The following is a 25,415-nucleotide window of genomic DNA, read 5'->3' on the forward strand; positions in this document are numbered from 1 at the left end:
TAAAAATAAAGTTAGATAAATTGAAAACCAATTCAGTTATCAGCAAGACAACATTACCTCTACTATCATCCATTTCCCCATCACGAGAATGCTCAGACTGGGGGTCCGGAGGCGTCTGGAGAACCGCTACACTATTCTGCTTGATGATTTTTAATTTTAACTTTGGTTTTGACCGCCTCCTTCTGGGTGCTGTGATTGTTAAACTCTGTAACTGTGAAAGTCCTGACTCTGTCAAGCACACTCCATCCTGGGTGAAGGTTTTGAGAACATCTTAAAAGAAAAAAAAAACAAAACAACGTAAGTAGTAAATAGACCTCTGAGTAATACGAAACAGACAAGGAAATGTTTCTTACCAGGTTCCCTAGTTTTTGGAACAATCTGAGCATCCACTGGAGAGTCAGTCTTTTCTAAAAAATAAATAAATAAAAAAACAGAAAAATGTTAAATGGGTAAATATATGTTATTTTTTTACTTGAGCTTACACAAACAGATGTAGAGAACAATATATAATAACTTTTAGGACACCAAATGCTCTGCAAGAGAAACTTTACATGGTGTAAACGGTAATGTACACATTTTGGATTTTCAATGTATACATAGTTTTCAAAATAAATACATAGGGTGATAAATGTATTGTGCTACAGGGTTAATAAAATTGTGTTGAACCACATAAAAGATAAAACAATGAGAAACATAGCAAACTTCGCCATATTTCAGTATTGTTGCTACATCTCTATGCCTCCCTAGCCCATCTACTAACATTCTCTCACATCATATTCCAAATTGTGTTTAACAAATTTTGGTATTGAGGTTTCATCAAACCATACTTGTTTAGTTTAAGCAGGTTGGTCAAGTGGAAGTACAGAGAAAGCCTTTTGGTTTTAAGTCTAAAGTGCCAGATTTGTGAAACTGCAATCAGATTATATGAGGAAGCAGTAGTTATGCCTGCCATTGTTATAGTGATTGCCAGTAGGAAAAAATTATACATTTTTTATTCTTTTTACCTGGCTTTTTTTTTTTTTTTTTTTTAACTTTGCTTGTAATGCGCTAGTAATCAAAAAATATCAAATGGAATTATATGAAGGCTAACATTAGGACTGAAATAAAAGAAGCCAACAATCGCTTACAGAATTTACAAACAAAAAATAGGACACAATGGGCCAATTACCTTGAGCCGGTATCCCAAAGGGCTTACACGCAGCACAGTCAAAGCCTGCATCAGCTGCACTCTCTACCTCAGACTCAGAGTTCAAGTTCTGGCACGTGCCATGAGACCACCTAATAAATAAAACAATTGTTAAAAAAACAAAAAAAAACACTTCCAACAAGAAAAGCTTCTTGATACATAAAACATAGAACTTGCCTGTCGCACTGTCGGCACTGGAGAATAATCTCATTTTCTATGTAGTTCTGGCCACACACTGGGCAGGTAGACAAACTGGCACATGGAGCACACTGTGTGTAGTTGTTCTGCCACTCACAACGCAGTCCCGGTGTTACTGCTTTGCAGTTGTTACATGATACACACCTAGGTATAAAAGTGGCATTTTAGACTTGAATGGGTGTTTACAATATGCAAGTGATTTTAATTTTCCATGTTTATCTTTCAAGGAAATCATCTTAAACTATTGATAACTCTGCAATAAGCAAAGATAATGCTTCCTTTGGAATGAAAAGTGGTGGTGCCATTCATTCAAATACGAGGGGGTGCTGAGAAATTCCTGGCTTTGCCCCCTTTCAGGCGAAATAGAAAAATGAGTGTGGGGGCAGATGACAGCCTAATATCTTAGTATGTAACTGTGCAAATATCCGGTTTTTGCGATTTTTAAAACTGTTTTTTCTTTTAGTGAGAAGCTGTGATGGCATAGACACAAGCAAGTTTCACGTCGTTGGAGTTACGGGCCGTCATGAAGTTTTTGTTTCTCCAGGGAAAGTCAGCAAAGGACATTCACACGGAGATGTCACAAACACTGGGGGAGAAGTGTCCTTACTACAGCAGTAAAAACCTGGATATCCTTTCTCAAGACTGGGCATTTCATCGTTGAAGATGAGCTCTGCAGTGGGCGGCCCCCAAACTCAACTGACCCTGCAACCTGCGATGCTGTCCATGAGATGATTATTGAGGACCAGCGAATATCCGCAAAAAAGATAGCCCAGATACTTGACATCTCAGGGGAGCGTGTTTGGTTTGTTATCACCACTATCTTAGACATGCGCAAGCTTTCAGTGAAGTGGGTGCTGAAATGATTGAACAGTGACCAGAAGAAGGAATGAGTTGAAGCATCCAAAGCTGTTTTGCCTCATTTTGAAGCTGTACAGGACTTTTTGGCTAGGTTAGTGACTGAGGATGAATCCTGGCTCTACATCTATGATACTAAAACCAAGGATCAGTCAAAGGAATAGAGCCACAGTGGGATCCCGCGGCTGAAGAAGTTCCCAACCCAAAAATCGTTGTCCGTTGGGACAAAGATGGTATTCTGTTGGTGGACTACCTACCTCAGGGCTCTAGTATCACCGGACAGTATTATGCTAACCTGCTGGACCAGCTAAATGAGGCAATTAGGACGAAACATCGTGGAAAGTTGACCAAAAGGATTGCAGGACAATGCACCTGCACACAGGCCCAACATTGTGGGTCCCTGGGTTTCCAATTAAGTCCACCTACTCTAGTCTACCCTACTCACCTGACCTGGCCCCTTCTGACTAATATCTGTTTCCGAATTTGAAGAAACACCTGGAGGGGCAACATTTTGAGGACATAACTGACAACAAAGATGCTGCTGAGAGCTGGTTTGCAGCCCAACCAAAGGACTTATATTTGAACGGTCTAGAAAAGCTGCAACTATGCTGTAACAAGTGCATCAGTCTCAGGGGGGAATATGTTGAATTAATTATTGTTTATTCAAAACTCTGTCTCTCTTTTTTTCTGGGCAAAGCTAGGAACTTCCCAGCACTCCCTCGTATCAATACTAAAAATACTCCAGAGGCTGCAGCCAGTGCAGAAGGGCATGGCGGTTGTTCAAGTGAAAAGCAGGCTATGCAAAGTGGCAGTCGCGTTCCCAAGCCACACTGATGGAGTTCAATAAATGTGGAAGCTATTCCATTGACCCAAAGAGTTTCAAGGAAGCTGTATATGCTTGCAGTGTTACAAGGTCCTTGCATGTTCAACAGTCCTGCGGACAGCCGCTATAGATCACAATGATGCTCCATCACCCAGGCACTATCCACCTACCTCCTCTAGCTTATAGCATTCTGATCAACCTGGTTTTGCAACAACTACCGTTATAGCATTTTTATCTCAAGCCAACTCACTCCTTTTCCCCCAGCACATCCAACCCTGACCAATTGCCCCCGCCCCCTTCTCAAAACATCAATTCTCCAAAACCATCCTCATGAATGAATCATAAACTACCCTCCCAATTCAACCCAACCACCACCCCACTCCCTTAAACCCCCCAATGTCCACAACAGAGTAAATCGTTTCTCAGTCACCTCACTTCTAAGATATAACTTATTCATCCCCCCATTTAAACATACCGTCATCCTGGTAAACCTCTAAGCATTAAACTACAGACTTTCTTCTCTAGCTTGAAGAGCCACCCTCTCACAAATGATAGTGGGTCACAAGGGAGTGTAATGGATAGTTTATACCACTACAGTAATATAGTTTTGCACACATTTTGTCTCATCTTTTATTTATTTGTTTTAATTTGGCATTTAATGTTATCATAAAGAGGTCTTTTAAACCAGCTATTTTAAATCAAAGAAAGCTTTGGATCAGAAGTGTTAATTTGAGAGATGAGATATGTTCAGTTCCCAGCAAAGGATGCAGTGGAGGCAGGTGTCAAAATGATCAATTACTTTACCACCCACATGACTTTTGTGACTTCATGGTGTACCATCAAATGATGATAATGGAATATCCAGTCAATGTGAGAATGTGTGTAAATGTTGCAGGAGCGTCCTAATTTCTCTGTTTGCACAGGTAAATACTTTAAGATTTAATTTCAGAACAAAAAATAGCAGTAGCAATAAAAACAAATACAGCTTTACCAAATTCCGAAATACTAGTTGTAGTGAAAACAATGGAAAAAAAACTGACCATTTACACTTCCATCCTCCTTTGGGGACAGTCTGTAATGGTGGATCTAGACAGTACGTATGGTAGCTAATGTCACAGTCATCACAGAGCAGCAATCGACCAGGATCTGTGGCTTTACCACAGGCTTCACATACTGTGCACTCCAAACACCTCCAGCCTTTACGAAGGATGACTTTACTAATCTGCAGATTTAATCATATGAAATATATAAATGAAATATAATTTAGTAGTAATGAAGGTAGTAATAATAGTCTATATTATCATAAATAACTCCAGTAAAAAAAATACATTAGGTGAAATCACAACACCATTTATCCAACAGGTGCTATAAATACATTGTTTAATGGTTAAAGTGTATGTGTAGTGACAAAATTACAAAAACAAATATTCAGAACATCTCCTCAATATAAGCACTTCCTCCAACTAAAGAAGAACTAAAGCCAAAAGAGCCTTAAAACAGAAAAAAATACACTTGCCTTCAATGCCCCAGGGCAATCCGATCCCTCCCAAGGACTCTTCCATTTGGTTTCGCATCGACCCGGCATCCATCCGCGAGTCGGCGCAGTGGGTGCCGCCATCCTCTTATCCCTACGTCACCTGATTCAGGCGTGAGATCGGGTGACGCAGGTTGGGGGAAAAAACTTGCCAATTTCACTGGGCATGCACGAGATCAGCACATTTTTTCCCTGCGAAAAGGCTCCTTCTGTGCATGCTCCGGCATGTGCAGAAGGAGCACCCAAGAGCCTCCCGTGATGCCTGACGTAGGTATCCCAGGAGGCTTTGTGTCCTTATTCATTCAGAATTAGGGGGCAGTACTGCACTATTTTTTTTTTTTTTTTTTTAAAATTTTTACTTAACATGAAAGGGTTTCTACCTGAGTTTAGGTACGCTTTACGTATTTAAAGAATGTGGAACATGCAGAAAATTACCTGTTGTGTGTTGTCTGACCTGTTAATTTTCACGATCGACTTCAGAACCCATAGTTTTGTTACAGAGCCAAGGTAAGGGTGAGGTGGTATGTAGTCCACAGAATACAACTGAAGGAACCTCTAACGAAAGCGCCCAATCGTAAATTTTTTTAGGTAGGAGAGCAAGGCACTTGCTTTGTATCCGAGTAAGAACTTTCACTAGTTGGTTACATTTTAAATACAACTTCCTACTGGTCGTCAGTTATCTACACATCAATAAAACTGACCCCTGATGGTAGCAGGCCAACTGCTTAGGCTAATCAGTTATAGAAAAATGTGAATTGTGCCGACATTCTATTTGACTTAAATGATAGGTGAACATTTTATCCAATGTTCACTTATCATTCTAAATTCCTCACGTACAACAACTTATACTAGTTCAGATGTATTAATGAACTTAGGGGCTGAACATGAAACTATACACTGTTATTGGGTACAAAAGGTTACTCACCTTAATACTGACACAGTATGGATGGTAGCACTGCCCACACTGTGAGCAAGCAAGCAGTCTTCCTTCAGCACCTTTCCCAAAACTACCACACACCACACACATATCCTGCCAGGCAAAAAAATAAATACATTAAAAACTTCCATTGTAAGGTTAGCATCTTATAAAGCAGAAAAATGTGACCATTTGCAAAATATTTTGTAAAAGTGGAGCCAATCTCAAAAAAAAGGGGAACAACATACATAATTTTCATAATTTAAGACTTGTACGTGTTTATTTCAATGTACATAAGGCTAGAAATAGTCTTTATGAATTTAGCATAGGCATTCATAAGTGTGCATGAATGCAACATAAAAGTTCAGTTTTCAATGAAACATTTCAGACTGTCAAGGATCACTACTCTGACTTATTCAGTTCAGTGGATATAGTTCAACTTGGGCTACTGAACTTTGGTATTTAAAAAAAGTATTTTTTTCAAATACATTGACACAAAATTTTTTAAAATGTACCCACTTTGTTTTTCAAAATTCTTTAATCTCATGTGGAATCTAGCAGAACATAACTTAAAATCCTTTGACATGAAAAAAGTTCATACATGTGATCTAACATTTACAGTTTTGTATGGAGCAGGAAATTTATTTAGGGTGAAGTAGAAATAGAAAGTGATAATAAATTTCATAAAAAATGTTTTTTTAGTATTTTGTTACTTTGAGGCTTTGAACAGAACTAGAACTAAATTTGGAATAACCTTTCATGCAAAAATAGTTGCCAACCTGATGCAAGGTGAACCTGTCGCTTGTGGAAAATAGAACAACTGTGTTGTGCATTGAGGTTTCTTCCTCCTCCTTGTATGATGAAATATCAACTGTGGTTACCTGCAGGAGAAACAAAGAACAGTCAGGAGCCTCTCAGGAATATTCACTATGTCCCAGCGTTAGAACATCTTCCCAAACAAAATTTCCAAGCCTTTCTGTAATACTAGTCACTATGGCACTAAAACACACCTATCGGTTTGTGCCTTGTGAACTGTCACAGAAACAGAATGATGATGAGAATATCTACCTTAACATTGTCACGGTCTGTCTTGTACATGGCCTACATACACAATCATTGATAGACAAGGGGATTGGGAATTGTCAGGCTAATATTCTTTTTATAGATGCACCTTTTACAATGTTGCACTTTTGCAAGCAAATTTTATCCTGCCATTATTCTGAAAATCAAAACACAAGGCTTAACAAGATAAGGATCCTCACTTGTTTTTAAACATTTTAAATTATTTTAACCAAGTTCAATAAAATTCAAAAGAATGGCTAAAAGAAATCCTTGTGTTAAAGATTTGTGAAATGAACATGACGTATTACCAGAGAATGCCCCAAATTGTGAGGACTGGGTGCTCACCAGGGAAAATAATGACCACCACATCACCTCCACCTCTGAACAAACACCCTACCCCCCCCCCCCCCCCCCCCCCCCCCCCCCCCCCCCCCCATCCTCGGAGCAATTTTGCAGAAATAAAGCATGTATTGCAATGCAAGCTTGGAGAAGTAGACACCCATTATTTCTCAATGTCGTTAATCAGCCCTGGCAGATTAACAAGCAGCTTATCAGGAACTGCAGTGCTTTCCTATGGAGAAAAGCAGAACGGGTTGCTGCATGCTCATGCTCATCCTCCCCTCTTCTTTCTCAATAGAACAGGACAGTGTTGTGTGTACAGCACTTGTTGGTTCACCTGTCACTGGAAATAATCACTAAAGATTGTTTACACCAACAGTATTCTGACATCTCTAAAGGGCTTAACTGCTTCCTTTGTGCCATTAACACTTCTCTTTTTAGTCCTTAAAAGGGACAAAACTGCTACAAAAGTACTTCTGGTATAATTACTTTAAAAATAATTTTCTTTTGAAAACTGGCAAGTTTTTTCTTATGCAGATCAATGAATATTACTGAGCAAAAAAAAAAGCAAAAGTTAAATATTGTACCCCTGGAATTATATAGTTGCCTATAGGCGGTTTTAATTTTGAGCGGCCTCTTCCGCCACGGCCAGAAAGCCCAGAACCTCTTGGTCTCCTCCTTGGAAATCCTGAGCCTCGACCCTGTTAAAATAACAGTAAAACAAAACATTGAATCTTTGCAAATATTACAGTAAGCCTACAGTCTACTTAAAGGTATAAAGATGACAAAGAAGAAACCGTAAGAAAAAAAAAAGACAATTTTGGGGAACTTATAAAAGGAAAAAAAGAAAGAAAGAAGGAATGTGCCAACAATACCCAAAGCAAACACCAATAATCATTACTTTATTGCAGATTAGAAAACAAAAGCAAGCATTTGATTGGTTCCTACAATCAATGAGCTTGGATTCCATTATCTTCTGTTATCACAGACAAATCCCTTTATATTGATCATTTTACTGTTATGAGACTTGCATGTTGTGTGGCAGATACTCTACATGATGTTGCAATACATAACTATATAAATACAGTTCCAAAGATAAAGCACCACAGACCTGGACCAAACATTTGGATTTATTTAAATGCAATTTGTAAGAAAAAACTGATTTCGGGAGAAAAAAATAAAACTAAATGCTAAAAACATTAATAGGAATCTAATGCAAAAATGTTTGGCTCATTTCACAGGTTTTGCTAAATGTGCGCATTCACAACATCTTTTTGAGTCTGTTGATTTGAAGCTGAATTTAGTGCGTTGAGTTCAAGGGGAAATGTGTACTCAATGTACGAACTGGAAATTTATAGAGCCTAGGTTGGGTAAGCACTTGAAGCCAAGGCTAGCTAGCCTTACAGTTCACAGACAGACACATAGCAATGTGCCAAATACCTTTAGTGTGGAGCTTACCAAGAGAAATCTAGGGTTGCCATTTGTTGACCTAATTCTGAAAATGTTGGACCTTTGGCTGTTTACAGACTTCTGTCAATACTTTCAGAGTCAGAAACAGCACTAGTGGATGTGCAAAAAAACTCTAAATGACCCAACAATCAAACAATCCCTTAACCATAAGTTGTACACCACCCCAGTGAATTAGAAATAACAATGAAAAGATAACACTATTACAAAATACAAATGGTAAAAAAATAAAAAAGAACAGAAAATAACTCTGCTTTAGCACACAACATTTTTTTAGGTTGTTTTTTTTTTTTTATTTTAACCTTTTATGTGTACAACATAGCAAGGTTGTTTTCTATTCATTCAGTATATTTCAGATATTTTTTTATTTAACATTATTTGTACTGTATAAAAATTTTGTTTTGTCTAATTTACTAATGTGGTGTATAATTTGAGTTTAATTGAGTGTTAGTTGTTTAGTAACTTAGAAGTCCTCATCTGCAAACTTGCTCACTGGTATTAAAGCAAATCACTAAAATGATAGAAGCTGCCATTGCTAAACCAATAAAAAGGATGATGATTGCCTGCATGGAAAGCTTTTGGTGTCGGTGGCAGTTTCAAATGTAAATATAATTTACTTAGGAAAAAAAAGTCACCAAATACACATTTGTGTAAGTCTAAAGCCTAGGTCATCATCACAAAGCATTTTGCCTAATAAGTTACTTTCCAAAAGGACAAAAGAAGAGACAAACAAGTATCTGGAACCAAGTGGCTATATCAAACTACATATGCTATTCGATTAAAAACTATTCCCCGCCTGGGGAAGAATTGTCACTGGTAATATGAGTGAGCTTAGAAACACTCCACTCCTAACAGTCCTGAAAATCAGTAGAAATCCAACAGGATATCTTATCCTTTCCCATGCTAGAGAAAATTAATAAGAAAAAAAATGTTCGGATAGACAAACAATTAAAAAAATCTACTGATGCAAAATATTACCGGCAACCATATGCAACAGCAACCAACCAAACCGTATGTTAAATGGCATAAAATACTTTAATAAAACACACATCAAAAGAGAAAAACACTACCCCATTTTATTTAAGTTTTAATTTGTTTTGGACGATTTTGACTGTATTTGGTTTGCAGACAGTTTGCCTGATGTGACACCAATGATGGGGTTGAATTGAAAGGCAAATAAAAATTCTATTGAAGTCCGTAATTTCCCCCCAAATTCTTAAGCTATGTAGAAAAAACAACTCAAAAACCACAGGGGTGGTGACTGAAAAGTGCAAGGTGGTACACCCAGTTAAAAGAGACTGGAGGGACACTGGAGGTCAATGGGAATATATTCTCATCTTGTAAATCTAGGTAAACGTAACAAAATGCATGGGAAGACCCCCACATGTGTGCATAATATTGTACAAATAGAAAAGTGATGAGGAATCTTTATTAATCACGGGCAGTAATGCCCATGCCGCTTTGAGGGCAAAATGGCAGCGATGCTAATACTTCAATTTATAGATTAGTAGTGGATTACCTAATTTTTTAGTAGAATTATGTTAGAATCGAGGCAACCATAGGGACAAATATCAGTGTGCAATATTCTACGTTTGTAGAATTTGGCTACTTTCAAGCAGAATTTTGGTCGAATCATTCTAGTAGTCAAAAATTCTACTTGTCCTTGGTATCTGTTACGTCTACGTACCTGGTGCATGAAGGTACACCAGGAACCTAATCCGCCCCCTAACACTATGGTTTGGGTTAAATTTTCGGACTAGGTAAAGCATGCTGCTCAGCAAATCTACAGTAACTGGAGGCCAAGCACCACCTATGACTGGCTGTGAAAAAGGTTTGCTCCCTTTTCGGGAGGGTTGGTGATGTTGACACTAAGCATTTATTGACTTAACACTGTTGGTGTGCACACCTTGCGGGCTTGCACACTGGAGCACACAGAATCATTTTGACAATCTGCAGTACTTCTCTTTGCACACTGTGATATTATGCTATCATGAACACAACAAAAAGGCATTATAGACATCAGATTCAAGCTAAACCAAGTGATGTATCTGATGTTAAGAGTTAGAACATGTTAAAACTCATCAGTTTGTTTTTTACTGCAATCTGTAAACCTGTTGATTCACTTTACTTATTGCTAAATGACCGTGACAAGAAGGTATCAGAAACAACCCCAGTGGGGACCCAGAGAGCAATCAAAAACATGCAGTGGTTTTACCCCTTCCTCACTCAGTCCAGGAAATATATTTGGACTAGAGGTACAATTTATCTTGTTCCCAAATGGAAGGCCAATACAAATACCAAAGTACAAACCAGTGAAACAAAGAAACAATAAAAACAGTGAAACATAAAATATTCTTATATTTAGTGTGTAAATGTGTGAAAAATGAAATTACTAAATTTTAGTTCAGTCATGCAAATTATTAAGTATAATCATCAAAGCAAGTAACAAAAATAAACTAGGCATAGGTGTATTGTAGGAAAGGGGTTTGTAATACTTACACATTTGGAATTTACAGAGCATAGACAAAAAACAACACTTGCCACAGCAGGAGACATTGATAAGGTAATTATTAAATCACTTTTCAATCATTAGGAGGATATGCCCAAAGCTGGAAAAACAAGCACCTAATAACCTTAAGTTCACAAATCTAAAATCTACAGGGAGAGATGACACTTATTCCACAGGTAAAGGAAGAAGGGAAATAACACACAAGTAGAAATACAACTTATTTACCACTTTGATGCTCCATAACGGACTGCCGAGAAGCTGTCTGGATTTAAAAATGTCCCAACCTTCTGAGCCATCGGCTGACCAGGAAGGTGGGCTCACTGTATTATGGGTACTCCAAGAGGCCTAAGACATGGCAGGTGAAAAAATACATGTATAAACTCAGAAACAGAAAAAATAAAGCCAGCAACATAAAAGGTTAGAAAAGCCAAGCAAATGTAGACAACAAGGTTGCATGAGACTTGTAGCTATATGGACCACATTAGCAATGATGTCTTGGCAATAGCTGTTGAACTTCAAATACAACCTGCAAGTTTTTTTTCTAATTTTGTTCCTCTTCTTTCCCATTACATTTGGGAGGAACTAAACCTTTACTTGGGTATTTAGAAACACAAACGGAGGAGTCAAGATAAACATCTTATACCAACTAATCACATGTCATAAAACATAATTGTTTAAAAATGTACTTTTGTGTTTGGCCCTTTTTTGTTTTAGCGTGGTAAAGAATACCCTACCACTGCTTTGGTAACAATGGAGTTACCAAACACATTAAGAAACATACATTTTAGGTTACCTGCAGTCTTTATTGATTCAGCTTTTGGATCACAAAAAATCCAATAGCCAAAAAAAATTAATGAGGTACAAGCAAGCACATCAAATACGTTTTTATTTATGCTTGAGGAGTGGAGAAAGAGAATGCTGAGCAAGCATCCTTGGCAAAGGCTCCACATGGGACTAAGCTACAGCAACTGGTTGAAGATATTCAACCCTACTGAATGATTTTCTTCCAAGAACACTGGGTCATGATAGGGCCTACAGACATAAAAACATCACCTACTAACCATGGAAAAAATGGTACTACTACTATGGGAAGAGCCTGACTAAACTAACTGGTTTTCAAGCCTGCAAAGTTTAAAGTTCAACTATAATTAAATAAATGGTAATACTGTGAGGTAGCAGTCCTGCCAATTGGTATTCAATTGATGTCTGCAAGCTGCTGTTATACTATGTATAACAGAACAGGGTAATATAAGGACTTGTGAGCAAAGTTAATTTTTAGGTCATTTTTTTTCTACTTAGCTATTCACTTTACACCCCGATATGCAAGAGCAATGTCACTGTGTTTTCTCCTGGGAAAGCAGAGAACCACAAACTTGTGAAATGGCACGGCACCAATGTGCAGAGGTGTCTTCTCATGTGATTTGGAATTCTCTGCTTTCGCAGGATTGTAGGATAAGTTCAGCTCAGCTATGTCACCCCTGCATAGGCAAGTGTACCCAAAACACATTTTTTTTTTAATCCAATAGTCCTTTTTTTTTTAGGGTGGAAATCTTTTAAATTGCAGGGCTTGCATTTAGATGCAGGATCTGCTTTAGGAACTGAACAGCATTGAGTGCAACAGTTCTCTCCATGGTAATGGAGCTCCTGTCCTGACAAATATTCATCTTAACACTGAGCGAAGAGGCATCAAAGAAAAAGAAAATCAAGCAGTGCTTTTCTTTTGAGCTCTCTCGGCACAGCCTGATATCAGCGGGAAAACAACATATTTCTCATGTTTAGAACTATTTTTTATGTTCTCTGAGCACTGCATCTTTGAACCATTTTCTGAATGTTGGCCAAATGTGCTGGAGAGAGGGTATAGACACCCTGCATATAACCATCATTAAATTAACTATAAAAACTATAAAACTTTAAAAAAGGAAACTCCGTGGATGAGAAAAACTTTGATATACAAACATTTTTACAGAGGATTGAGACCAAGACAACCTATCTTCGTTAATGTTTCTATGGTCTGCCAAGTCTACATTTTAGGAAAATAAAATGAAGAGCAAAAATAACTGTACACTGCAAAGCAGACAATAACACATAGCAAAAAAAACACAGCAAAAAAGATGGTGTATGGGAGCTAGCAATGGCAAGGCAATCAACATTACTTTCAATGCTCATGCACAGATGTAGCAGACACATGGGCCAAGAAGAGCCAATCACAACTTAAATTTTAAGGTCAATGGCAGTAGCAAGCAAAAGGGATACAGCCTGGATATCATAATGAAACCCGAGTCTTCCTACGGTTGTATGATATAGGAATGATAACCATATTATTTAAACATCACAGCTCCGAAATAAACTGTATAGCCACAAACAGAAAAAGCGAATCAAAAGCTTTCATCAGTGATACATGAACTAAAAGCTCATCAAATAACTCAGAACAAAAACACTAGTACACTAGAATGATCCCATCTTTATATGCCTTTTTTAAACAGCTGGAACTATACTTGCACTGATAACTTGGAAGCCGAAATTAAAGATAAGGAAATATGTGGAGAGATATTTAAATAAAAATGCTGATTCCCCAACAATTGGAAGCAAGATTCCCTTAGATAGGGCCAATATCCTGAAATACTAAAAGATTCAACTATTCTTATCCATACAGCTCAACCACAAAAAGCACAGATACAACTGATTTACAAATAGTGGAGAAAATAAAAAGTGGTAGTACTATCATCTGCAATCAGGTAGTAATGCAAGACAGAATTTAAAGTGGAGCTCCAACTAGAATTGTATTTGTAAGCTTTAAATACTGTAGGCAAAGGTTGCAAACTCTCATTTTTATCTTTCTGCCTCTATTTCTACTGGGGAAATATTGTATCCTAAAAAGAGGAACCCAAGATAGCCAATTGCTTCACAAAAACTAGTCACTAGTCAAGATTGAACCAAGAATGTATACTAGGAAATCTTCCTTGAAAGAAGACTCTCACTACTTGATAACCTGTAAATCCAACAAAACATTAAACCCAGAACTCAGTAAAAAAACATAATGGAATTAAAAGTCTAGTCAAAAGTCCAGATAGTTTAGTGGCACCATCGTAAAACTGGTCACGTGTGTCTTCAGTGTGATATGTGTGTGTATAAAAACAATTTCTGTATGCTTTCAATACTCTGATAATTCAATGGCTTGGAACGATCTCAGAGTTGAAGACATAGGTGCCTGTTAAGTATTACGATCGGCCTATACTCAAAAGTATCAACTTAAACTTAAACTCAAAAGTGTCAACTAAGCATAAAAACAGCATTGTTAAACTTTTATCTCAACCTTCAGTTCCAGGTTGAAGTCATTAAAAATGAACTAAATGGAAGATATTTCCATTCCAATTTACTACCAGGCTTCAGCTTCTCTGAAGTGTGATCGTCATCTTAAAACTGGAACTGAGTGGTGCTTTAAAGTCTACAACAAAGCTGCTTAAAGTTTGCTAAAATCTTTGTGAATGCTTTGTAAAATCTTGCAGTAGATACTGCTCCTATACAAAGCTGTCTTTTCATTTATGCTACTCCAGTCACTAAGAAAGAGCTTTGGGAGATTATTACATTCAAAGGACATATGACTCATTGCCCAGTGCCAATGATATTTAATGTCTGCTGCGTAATACACATCCACTATGTTAGTCTGTGGATGCCATGGAGTTTCTGGATTTGCGCTGTGCAACGAAATTTCAGATAGCAAAAACCAGCAAACTTCATACACTGGGCTGGGGGAGCTGAATAGCAAGACAGTGGATGTAGTTTTTTACCCATTTTCCTCGACTTTGCTCAAAACAGAAATAGTAGTCCTAGATGAAGATTTGCTATACATAGATGTATAAAAATGACTACTGCAGCAAATAACGCCCTTGTGTGTTACATGTAAATTGCCCTGCGTCACTGTATCTGTCATTTGCTAAACCTATTTAATGCACAGCACTAAGTAATAATGTTGGGCGCTATAAAAAAATACTGTTCAGTAATAGTAATACAGCAATAAAAAAAAAAGCTCTTGTGTGTTACATGTAGAGAGCACCGAGGTTTCCCACACAGCTATGCAAAAAGGAGATAAAACACCAGAAAATCATGAAGAAAACATTGTGTAAATCAAGGAGTGAAGTTTTTGCAGTTTAAATCTCACCAGAATTTTACCAAGTACATTTAATCTACAAAATCAATCCTCCCTAATGAATCAGTATATTTCTGCAGTGGATCAAAATGTAGATTTTAATGTCATATTTTCCTTTAAACTGTAAGGAGGCTAGATTGCGGTCTGAGATGTTGTGAGATGCTGAATGATAGCCATGTCTGGTCACACCTAACACTTCCTCAAATATATATGCAAAAACATGCTTTGTGAGGAATATATTACCCAAATTGGTGCTCTAGGCAAAAGTTACATTATAGCAGAACAAAGTGCATCTGCATACACTCTCTGGATTTTAAGACATTCTGAGCATAAATAAAATGTTCACAACTTTGAGTCAAATTATGAGTCAAGTTAAGTTCAGCTACCAAAACACTATTACAGATGTCTACACCTTACCTAAATTTAACTCCAAATCCCCCCTTAACAGCTTATATGACTTCCTATGATATCATCAACAGAGTTGTAAAATTTTTGCAAGGTGTCAAGGGATCTACTGGAAGCTAAGAATTTACTGACATAGGCACTGGCTCCAGAACAACGTCTTCCAAGTGTCCTTTCCATTGACATATTGGACCTGATTTATTAAAGCTTTCCAATGCTGGAGGATACACTTTCATCAGTGAAGCTGGATTAGATGTTTTGCTCTTTTTTTTTTTTTTTTTTTTTTTTAACATTTATGGTAAAAAAAAGATATTTAACATTAACAATTAAGTCGCTGTTCAACAGATAAACTGTAGATGTTATTAAAAAAAAGCCTCATGTCTTTATATAAATAATATTGCAAACCTCACATTATAGTCTCATTTTAGTGGCCCGTATTGTGGGATATTTAAATATACACACAAATAGTTATGAAAAAGCCATCTGAAAAAAAAAAATATATATATATACCTGTCTGGATCTTGGCCGGCCTGGAGAAAACTTCCTTTTGGTAATAGCTGGCTTACCCATGCCAATTTTTGGAGTTACGGATATAAATGTGGTGGAAAAGGCATTTGTTGTGTTAAAACTATGTGCCGGAGTTTGACTTTGAAACAGTTCATTTGAAGAATGAAAGTCAATAGACACTGCTGGTGAGGATGACACACTGGTCTTACTAGTGTCAACAGAGGTGGCAGGGGAATCCAATCCCGTGGGAGATTTAAGAATTTTGAGCCCTAGGGGTGAGCTCATTTCTGTAGATGTCTCACTGTTGGGAGTGGCTTCCATGCGTTGAATGTCCATGTTTTCCAAAATAAGAGGATCCTCTTTCTTAGAGGATAAAATGTGCTCATTGCCCATGCTTAAGTCAAAGTGCTCCTCTAACTGTGCATAAGCATCATTTGTGAGTTTCACTTTGCAAGGCGATTTACAAGAAGCCTCCAGGTCATGTGAAAAGGTGAGTGACTCAGTTTTATTCTCGGATGAAGTTTGCGATTCTGCGGATGACGTTTTGACTTCCTTAAGACATAGTGGCTGCTGAGGAGACCTGTTCTTTTCGGAATCATCCTCATCTGCCCTGTCATCAGATGGCAAGTGTGCCATGTCTGAATGGGGGACATCCATACTGTTTAAATTGACATGACTGGATGGTTTGCTTTCCAAGTCCGGTTTGACATCATTCTCGGGCGTCCCTACAATAATACCCAACAAACATGTAAAAAAACATTAGTTTGTTACCTTTTCTTTGTACTGCACATACTGTTAGGTTCATAAATATTTGGACAGAGAAAACCTTTTTTTAATTTTGGTTCTGTACATTACCAGGGAGAGAGGGAGGGAGGGAGGGAGGGAGGGGGGTGCTTGTATGTGGAAGAATTTGCTGTGAACAGACAACATGCAGTTGAGTATTCATTATCTTTTAATTAGAAATGAAAACATACCTTCATCAACACACATAGCTGCTTCATCTTGAACAATATGATTTTGAATAAGTGCTTCACCTTGAAATGTAATTTTTCCACCTGTATCCACTTCAATCTCACCTGTGCAAACTGAATTAATAAAATGATGTTAGCCTGATAAAATAGCAAACTCATTACTATGGCAAGAGGAAAAATTGTGAGCCACGGTCAGATTTATTAAGATGGAGAACATAATGAATATACTGGAAAGCTATAAGGCTAGATTCATTTTAACTCTGCAGAAATGTACATTTTTTTTTTTGAATAAGCTGAAATAAAAATCAATACATGTCTGTAAATTAAGTGGTAAAATCTAAAAATGTGTTCATTTTTAATCACACCGATATGAAATATTTCACATTTACCACTTGCAGCCAGATGATAGCACCCTTAAGGCTACAAGAGCTCCGCAGGTGATTGATTTACAGCTATTTTGACAATAGTTTGTGGAACCAATATTTTGAGTAGATTTGGATGGCAGGAGATGAGATTACACACAGCTCAATCACTTAGGGGAGGCATACAATAGAGACTTAGCAAAGAGTAAAGAAATGCAGGACTCTCTAGGAAGTAAACATTTTGGTAAAATACACATCTGAAGCTCAGACTTTAACCACCTGAGCGTTACACTGAGGTCTAGATTTCTGTACCAAAAGTGTTCCACTGTTTTTCATGAAATTTTTTTTTTAAATTGTAGACCTGTAACTTAGAGAAATTTGTCCGAACAAGGGTCTAGTAGATATTATGAATATAAAAAATGTTTGAAACACACAATCATGTAAAAAAAAAAACAAAAAAAAAAAACTTTTAATAAAATTAAAGGAAAAACACAAAAATCAGCTTAAACATGACTACATAAACAAATCAAAAATACTGAAAATACTGAAAAAGCAATAACTCTGTATATTGTAAAGTACTATATTATTCTAAAACACCTCCCTAGTGTGGCAATTTTTAAAACTTTTATTGTGTATTTATTGGAGTTTGTTTTGAATTATTTTGTATTTGATTGGATACGGGAGTTTGTATTCAATCCAATACAAAATGAGAGTTTGAATTTACCAGTTACGTACTTTGTATTAATTTTATATTATTTTGTATTGGATTGGATACAGGAGTTTGTATTCAATCCAATACAAAATGAGAGTTTGAATTTACCAGTTACGTACTTTGTATTAATTTTATATTATTTTGTATTGGATTGGATACAGGAGTTTGTATTGAATCCAATACAAAATGAATGAATGGGTTTGAATTTGAATTTCCCGCACACGCGCCGACGTCATCACACACGCAGGGAGAAGCCGAGCTGCTTTTTTTTCTCCGCCGGACGGCTTCTCGTTTCAGAAGGCACCCGGCGCTGGACGGAGAACGACGCGGGACGATCAGCGGGACCAGGTATCAGGCATCTTGTGTTCCGCTGGCCGGCATCTTATCTTATCTTGGTGGTATAGGAAAAGGCAGCCGACGCTGGAGAGGGAGATCGACGGACGACGGAGGACGACGCTGGAACACGAACACGACGCTGGATGAGCACAGTGGGACCAGGTAAGTGGGGATTTTAATGTAGGGAAAATCTCGGGGTTAACCAAAATAGCACTTTTTTTTAGCCCGTAGCAAGGTCAGGCTTAACGGTCGGGAGGTTAAATAAAAAAATGAAAAATAAAAACAAAACCTAAAGATGAACATACATTTTAAAAGTACTGGCCAACAAATATTTTTACTTTAACAGAAATGGCAAGAAATAGGAGCCTAAAAACTATTTAAAAAACGAACGCAGCATTTTATCAACAAGAAAAACAATTTTCTGTAATGATCATGTACCCTGGGAAAACATTTTCAAAATGCAGTTCCATTATGCTGATTGCAGTAAACCTTTTAGTGTATCTAAACCCAAGAATCAAAATGTAATATACTGCAATGTAATAAATGAACAGTGCAACCCTTGAAAAGTAAGTGTTTTAAAATTTAAAGAATACCCCCCTGGCCTAATCTCTATAACATAGTTGCAATATATTCTGTGGTCCAGAAGTGATTTGGCCAGGCTTGATAACATTGTTTAAGATAAGAATACACACAGGAGCAAATAACAGAACTTCTTTAACCTCCTTGCCGTTAAGCCCGACCTTCGTGCGGGCAAAAAAGAACGGCTAGGATGGTTAACTCGAGATTTTTCACATCTTGTGTTCCGCCGGCCGGCATCTTACCTGGTCCCGCTGATCGTCCACGTCCTTCTTCTTCCAGCGCCGGATGATCTCTGAAACGAGAAGCCGTCCGGCGGAGGAAAAAAAACGGACGGCTCCTCCCTGCGTGCGTGATGACGTCGACGCGTGTGCGGGAAATTCAAATTGAAACTCATTTTGTATTAGATTCAATACAAACGCCTGTATTCAATCCAATACAAAATAATCAAAAAAATTGCAGAGTACATAACTGGTAAATTCAAACTGTCATTTTGTATTGGATTGAATACAAACTCCCTATCCAATACAATACAATACAAAAAAAAAAAAAAAAAAAAAAGGAAATAACTTGGAAATTCAAATTTATATTTTGTATTTGATTGGATACAAACTTGCGTATCCAATCCAATACAAAATAATATAAAATTAATACAAAGTACATAAATGGTAAATTCAAACGCTCATTTTGTATTGGATTGAATACAAACTCCAGTATCCAATCCAATACAAAAAAATAAAATAAAAGTAAATACATTTTTTATATTCATATTATCTACTAGAACCCCTGTTCGGACATATTTCTGTAAGTTACAGGTCAACAATTTAAAAAAAAAAATTTCATGAAAAACAGTGGATCACTTTTGGTACAGAAATCTAGACCTCAGTGTAACGCTCAGGTGGTTAAGGAACACATTCACTAAAGAAAACAATTCGAAAACAAACCTCAGTCAGCAGGAATAGGTGGAAGCACAGCATTCTAGAAGATATGGTTTAACTGGGCACGTGCATGCAAGGGTTTAACCAGCAAAAACTATTAAATCATATTTAAACATACCCACAAGCTTTACTTATGTTTACATTTTAGTGTTTGTGCCAAAGCCCAAAACTCCTTGCCACATAATTTTGTACTGTACACACTCACTTTTTTTGTGAATTACAAAGAGTATAGCTGCACACAAAGATTCAAGGTCAGGTAGAGAATGAGAACAGTGATAACCACAGGTATTTAGCATACAAGGTAACCAGTTTAAATAAATTCTGGAAACATTTAAACCACTTGGCAGGTAGACTTCATTGCCCAAGTGTTCAAAAATATGAATTTTTTTTTATGTTTTTAGTGTTTAGGCTTTAGACAGGAAGTGTAAGTGTTCACCCCCACCAGTGTTTTCTTGTCTGTACGCAGACAAATACATTTCTCATCAAATTTTTTTTATCTATTATGAGGAACCAAAAGGAAGGTGCAAAAAAGCAACTGATAACCGTCACATAAAAGGTTAAGAAACATCATCAGAGCTGAAAATTAGCCCAATGAAAATGTAAAAGGTAGTTTGCATTTACATCTTCATCCTATGCAAAATATTTTTAAAACATTTTCAGCAGGATTTTTGTCAGTATTTTATACATACTTGACAAGAATGACAAAAAAAAATAACCGAATATTTAATTTTCAATTACCAAGGAGCACATTTATAGAATACTTACTGGCATCTGATTCTGCAACCTCCATCTCAATGCATTCCTCCACTGCATCATCCTCTGGCTCCAAATGTTTGCACATTGTACAGATATAGTCATCTTTTAACTGATCATCTGTGAAATCTGCACATTTTTCACATTCTAAATGTATCCACCTTGAAGACCAGAAGAGATAAAGTTAGAATGTTACCACAAAAAAAATGAAGTTAGTAAAAAAAAAAAAAAAAAAAAAAGGCAAACGAGTCATTGCCCTGGACTAGAGCTGCAGATCTAGCTGTCTAGCTGAAATACTCATCTTATTTTTAAAGCACCGGGCAGCACGGAGGCTCAGTGGTTAGAACTCTTGCCTTTGCAGAGGCTGGGTCCCAGGTTCAAATCCCAGCCAGGCTTTTATCTGCATGGAGTTTACAGGTTCTTACCCAGTTTCGTGGGTTTCCTCTGGGTACTATGGTTTCTTCCCACATTCCACAAACATGTAGTTAGGTTAATTGGCTTGCCCCAAAATTGCCCTTAGACTGTATTAAAAAAGACATAAGACTATGGTGGGGACATTAGATTGTGAGCTCCTATGAGGGACAGCTAGTGAAAAGACTATGGACTTTGTACAGTGCTTTGTAATGTGTCGGTGGTATATAAATACTCTGTACTAATATTAAAGCTATCCTCAACAAACTCGCCACTCTACGATCCGGCAATGGTCCTCTTCCAATCTGGATGGTTTCAAACCTGGAAAACTGTTTTAGTATCAGAAAAAACATTACCAAAAAAGGAGACCTTTTGCAAGCCATCGTTAAACAAAATATTTTTTGGGGATTAGATATTTTACACGGTACTGTTACATATACTAACAGCAAGGTGTGTACACTGTTGTGTAAAAGATAATTCTGTGATTGTACATTTTTTATCACAATAAAAGTCTACACACAACAACTACACACATGAATTCAGTCACAGAGCCATAGCTTTCCTGTTATGCAAGAAAGACACTCCCAGTGCTTTCTCAGAATTTTGACAGGAAAATAAATAACACAACGTAAATTGTGTAAAGGCAACCTATTCATCGAAGATACCAATAAAGGTGCATGCACATTTTAGTGTGTTGCTGAACACTGCATCTGTCTTCAAGATGCCATTTAAACTGAAAAATCAATAAAAATAGCATTTCTGCAATGTAATAGCGTGAGTCAGCCCTTAAAGAACAAACAGGAAAGTTTAGGGGCAGTTGGCTGTTACGCTGATCTAAAAGAAAGTAAATGTTACCTTTTGCACATCTGACAATGAAGCATATCTTTCTGCAGTTCTGGCTGAAGAGGCTTGTCACAAAGTGGGCATGGTATGGTAATTTGCTGAAGGAAACAATTGTCACATATCAGACAGTTCAGGTGCCATTGGCGACTGGTCCGGGTACCACATTCTGCACATATCCTGCAGTTCTACAAAAGAAACAAAACAAGGAGAAATTGTTTGCCTATATACGTTTTGTGTATTCCTTAAATGGCATCCTTCTCTCACCCCTTCCCGTGTTCCTGCATGACATGTGAGGAGGTAGTACAGGCACATCACAGAACCTAGATTACAACTCCCAAAATTTACAAAGATCCCCTCACACCACCCTTCTGCAGGATGGACTGGAGAAAAGCTGAACTGGGCACCAAAGAATAGAAATAAATCCCACCATTAGATCAGAATCATAGAGAGCCCTGGTATTTACCTGATAAGGTTTACAACTTTTTTTATATTAAACTGCATATTCATTTCACAACAGTAGTCCAGCCAAAGATGCGGTGTTGACAAAAAAACATTGTGTAACCAAGAAGTTATTTAAAATGTGTGAACATTGGAAAATATATATATTTTTTTAAGGTGTAAAAACCTAAAATCACTTGCATATACCTGCAACTGTCTTTGATACATTTCTATTTGCTCTTTATTATAGGAGGGGTTCAGTGGTAAAAAAAAAATGCGTACACACAAACTAGGACACTTCAGTATCAGAAGATCCATATCTTTGCCCAATCAAAATTGCTTGGTAACTGGTCAGAGAGGAATGCAGGTAGGTGTTACCGCAGTTTTTTTTTTTTTTTTTTTAGAGCTACAGTAAAGTTAGAGTGTAAAGTTATTAAAATACTGGTCCTTATAGCCATATCATTCTACCTTCCTGGAGATGACACATAATGAACTCACCTTACACTTCCAACCATTTGTTGGTACAGAGTCCATAACTGGTTGTAAGCAGAATGTGTGATAACCTTTATCGCAGGTATCACACACAAGCATCTTGTTGTCATCTCCAGAATGCCTACAATAAAAAGAAATATTAAATTAGGAGAGGAATAGCAAAGAACATAATGCAAAATGCAACAATTTTGGAATTACAATTTATTAGATCATATGACAGTAAGTTGAAGTCAATTTGGCTAGCTCTAAGTGATAAATTGTTACAGATTAATATATAATTGACACTCTCAATCCACTTTCAATTGAATATAAACAGTAAATTTCCCACTTTCCTATTCAGTAAAATGCCAATATCACAGTGTTTCTAGGCCCCCAAAAAAACCATATATATTACACTGCAATTTACCAGTACCATGTTCAATTCAGTCAGCGGTCTTCAAACTTGTCTTTTTCTTTACACCCCTATTACATTATGGGTTGGTGGAAAAGCTTATCTACTGATGGAAGAGAATGTTGTTTGCACTTTCAGCTCATATGTAGTGGCAAAATCATTCCATTTCTGGTGAGATCAACATTTCTGTAGATGTTGAAATGACAGCAGCCACCATATCTAAGGACAGGTAATCTTTAACATATGGAGTTTTTGCTATGATAAAGGACCTCTTAGATATCCTATCAAGGTAATTAAGTTAAATGGTAGTCTGTTTTACAACTGCAAGACTGGTAAGGGGTTCAATATCTTAGGAGGTAGCCAAGCTACTAGATCAGTATTAAAAAATTATTTGAAAGTAAATATCAGAAATCAAAGCCACCATTTTCCTCCAAGCACAGTTTATTACTAAAGCCGTCATGAAATTGGTGCTGGATTTTCTTAACATGTCTTACTGGTTGGATGTAAGTCTGTAGGAGTGGCTATTCAGAGACAACACAACTGCATGCAGACTGTGCAAGGTAACACCCAAAAGTGATGCTGAGTTTTCATGACAGAAATAAAATGAAATTCAATAACCAAAAGAGGAGTTAGCTAGATTTGAGCCTGGAATAAACAGAAGCTTAAAGTACAGCTTTAACATGGTCTGAAAAAAGTATTTATACTGTTTGCTAACAGTCACAGTGCAGAAAATTGTGTGCACACTTCAAAGCATACCTGTGTTTAAAGGATATGCTCCAGATAGGATAATCTTAAATAAACTTGAATAAAATACCATAGGTTCAATAAAACTAGTTAAAAAAAGTAAATTAAACATAAAAGAAATTGTATGCTGACTTGAAGACTGAATTCTGTAATTATACCTAATATTCCGAGCTTGTCATCATTTGGATGAATAGGGTTCTAGCTAGTTTATAAGACTGCAAAAGCTGCTCAATAACATTCCCAAAAATAAAGTAATAAGTGAGGCATCAATACTCTGTTTTATCACAGTGGGGTGTTGTCTTTCTGTCATCAGAAAAAAGACTGGGGTTTTGGGTAGGGAGAGAGGGAATTACAAGGCTCTTTTGATGAAGAAACCAAAACCGAAACTTACAAAGAAAAATTGTAGCTGTACACATTACACAAGATACAGCCAAAAATGTATGTTGCGTCCAACTAATTTTTTTCACAAATGTCATATGTCATTACATACAACAGCTAATGTCATGGTAACTTTTAATAAACACTATTAAAAAAAAACAAAAAAAAACAAAAGGACCTTAGAAAGTATCTAAACTCGAGAAGGAAAAATATATGGCTGCAGTAATTTTTTCTTTCTTTTTCAATTAATCTTTACCATTTTTTTTTTTTACGTGGTGAGCCTGCCAGTAACGCACCTCCTGTAATAGACTGACAATACTCATGTATCCATGTAGAGCAGTGGTGCCACCAAAAGCTTCTCGCCTGAACTGGACTATAAACACTGCTGTGAGACCCTTTATTGACAACAGTGTCTTGGAAGACCTAGCTAGACAGAGTAGTAAGAAGCTATAACATTGCTACTGCTAGTACATACAAAACTGAAAAATATAGAGCTAGTATAACACAGGACCAATATCTGTAGGATAGTTGTAGGATAGTTGTGTTACATTTGGTAGAAGCTAAAAAAGGAATTTGAAATAATAATTAGTTGGTATCTGTAGTAGGCATTGAATTTTTTTCTCTCCTTACTTGCAGTTTTGACAGACTTTGCAGTCAGGGCACTGCCAGCCAGCACGTTTTAAAGGGGTCACCACTATGTCCAGGCACATCCCATGGTAATGCTGACCACAAGTTGTGCAAAAGAGCTGATCCAGCAGGTCTCCAGAGCTGTCACACAGTGCACAGTTAGCTTCATCCTTAACTGGAAAGAGACAAAAACAGAGGAAACTCAAGGATATGAAAAAAATAAACAAACAAAAAAGAAAACATTTTAAAAGATTTAGGGACCTTCAAAAGAAAGTTTTTATCCATTCACATATATTGTCTATTTATGCCCCCATTATTGTACAGACTGAGGGACTTCTAGCATGAAAAATACAGTTTTCCAAAAACAGTATGCAATTCATACATGTAGAGATAATACCTAGTATATTATTTCTCTTTATATTTATTGTGCCTCTATTTATATTTACCGTATTTTCCGGTGTATAAGGCGACTGGGCGTATAAGACGACCCCCCACTCT

At 37.0% G+C, this 25,415-nt stretch overlaps 1 protein-coding gene across 1 annotated transcript in view; it reads right to left on the reverse strand.

Moving 5' to 3' along the window:
• Window positions 1–25,415, reverse strand: part of KMT2C (lysine methyltransferase 2C) — a gene marked incomplete in the record, with an annotated part of 134,348 nt that overhangs the window by 44,939 nt on the left and 63,994 nt on the right. The window contains 15 exon segments of the mRNA XM_072413394.1: window positions 58–270; window positions 354–407; window positions 1,169–1,278; window positions 1,364–1,528; window positions 4,103–4,284; window positions 5,522–5,626; window positions 6,292–6,393; window positions 7,501–7,614; window positions 11,115–11,234; window positions 15,949–16,670; window positions 16,920–17,030; window positions 20,606–20,754; window positions 21,860–22,032; window positions 22,784–22,898; window positions 24,921–25,092. Of these exon segments, the coding sequence (XP_072269495.1) occupies window positions 58–270; window positions 354–407; window positions 1,169–1,278; window positions 1,364–1,528; window positions 4,103–4,284; window positions 5,522–5,626; window positions 6,292–6,393; window positions 7,501–7,614; window positions 11,115–11,234; window positions 15,949–16,670; window positions 16,920–17,030; window positions 20,606–20,754; window positions 21,860–22,032; window positions 22,784–22,898; window positions 24,921–25,092 (2,607 nt within the window).

Source organism: Pyxicephalus adspersus, chromosome 5, assembly GCF_032062135.1.
Source record: "Pyxicephalus adspersus chromosome 5, UCB_Pads_2.0, whole genome shotgun sequence".
NCBI classification, from domain to species: Eukaryota; Metazoa; Chordata; class Amphibia; order Anura; family Pyxicephalidae; genus Pyxicephalus; species Pyxicephalus adspersus.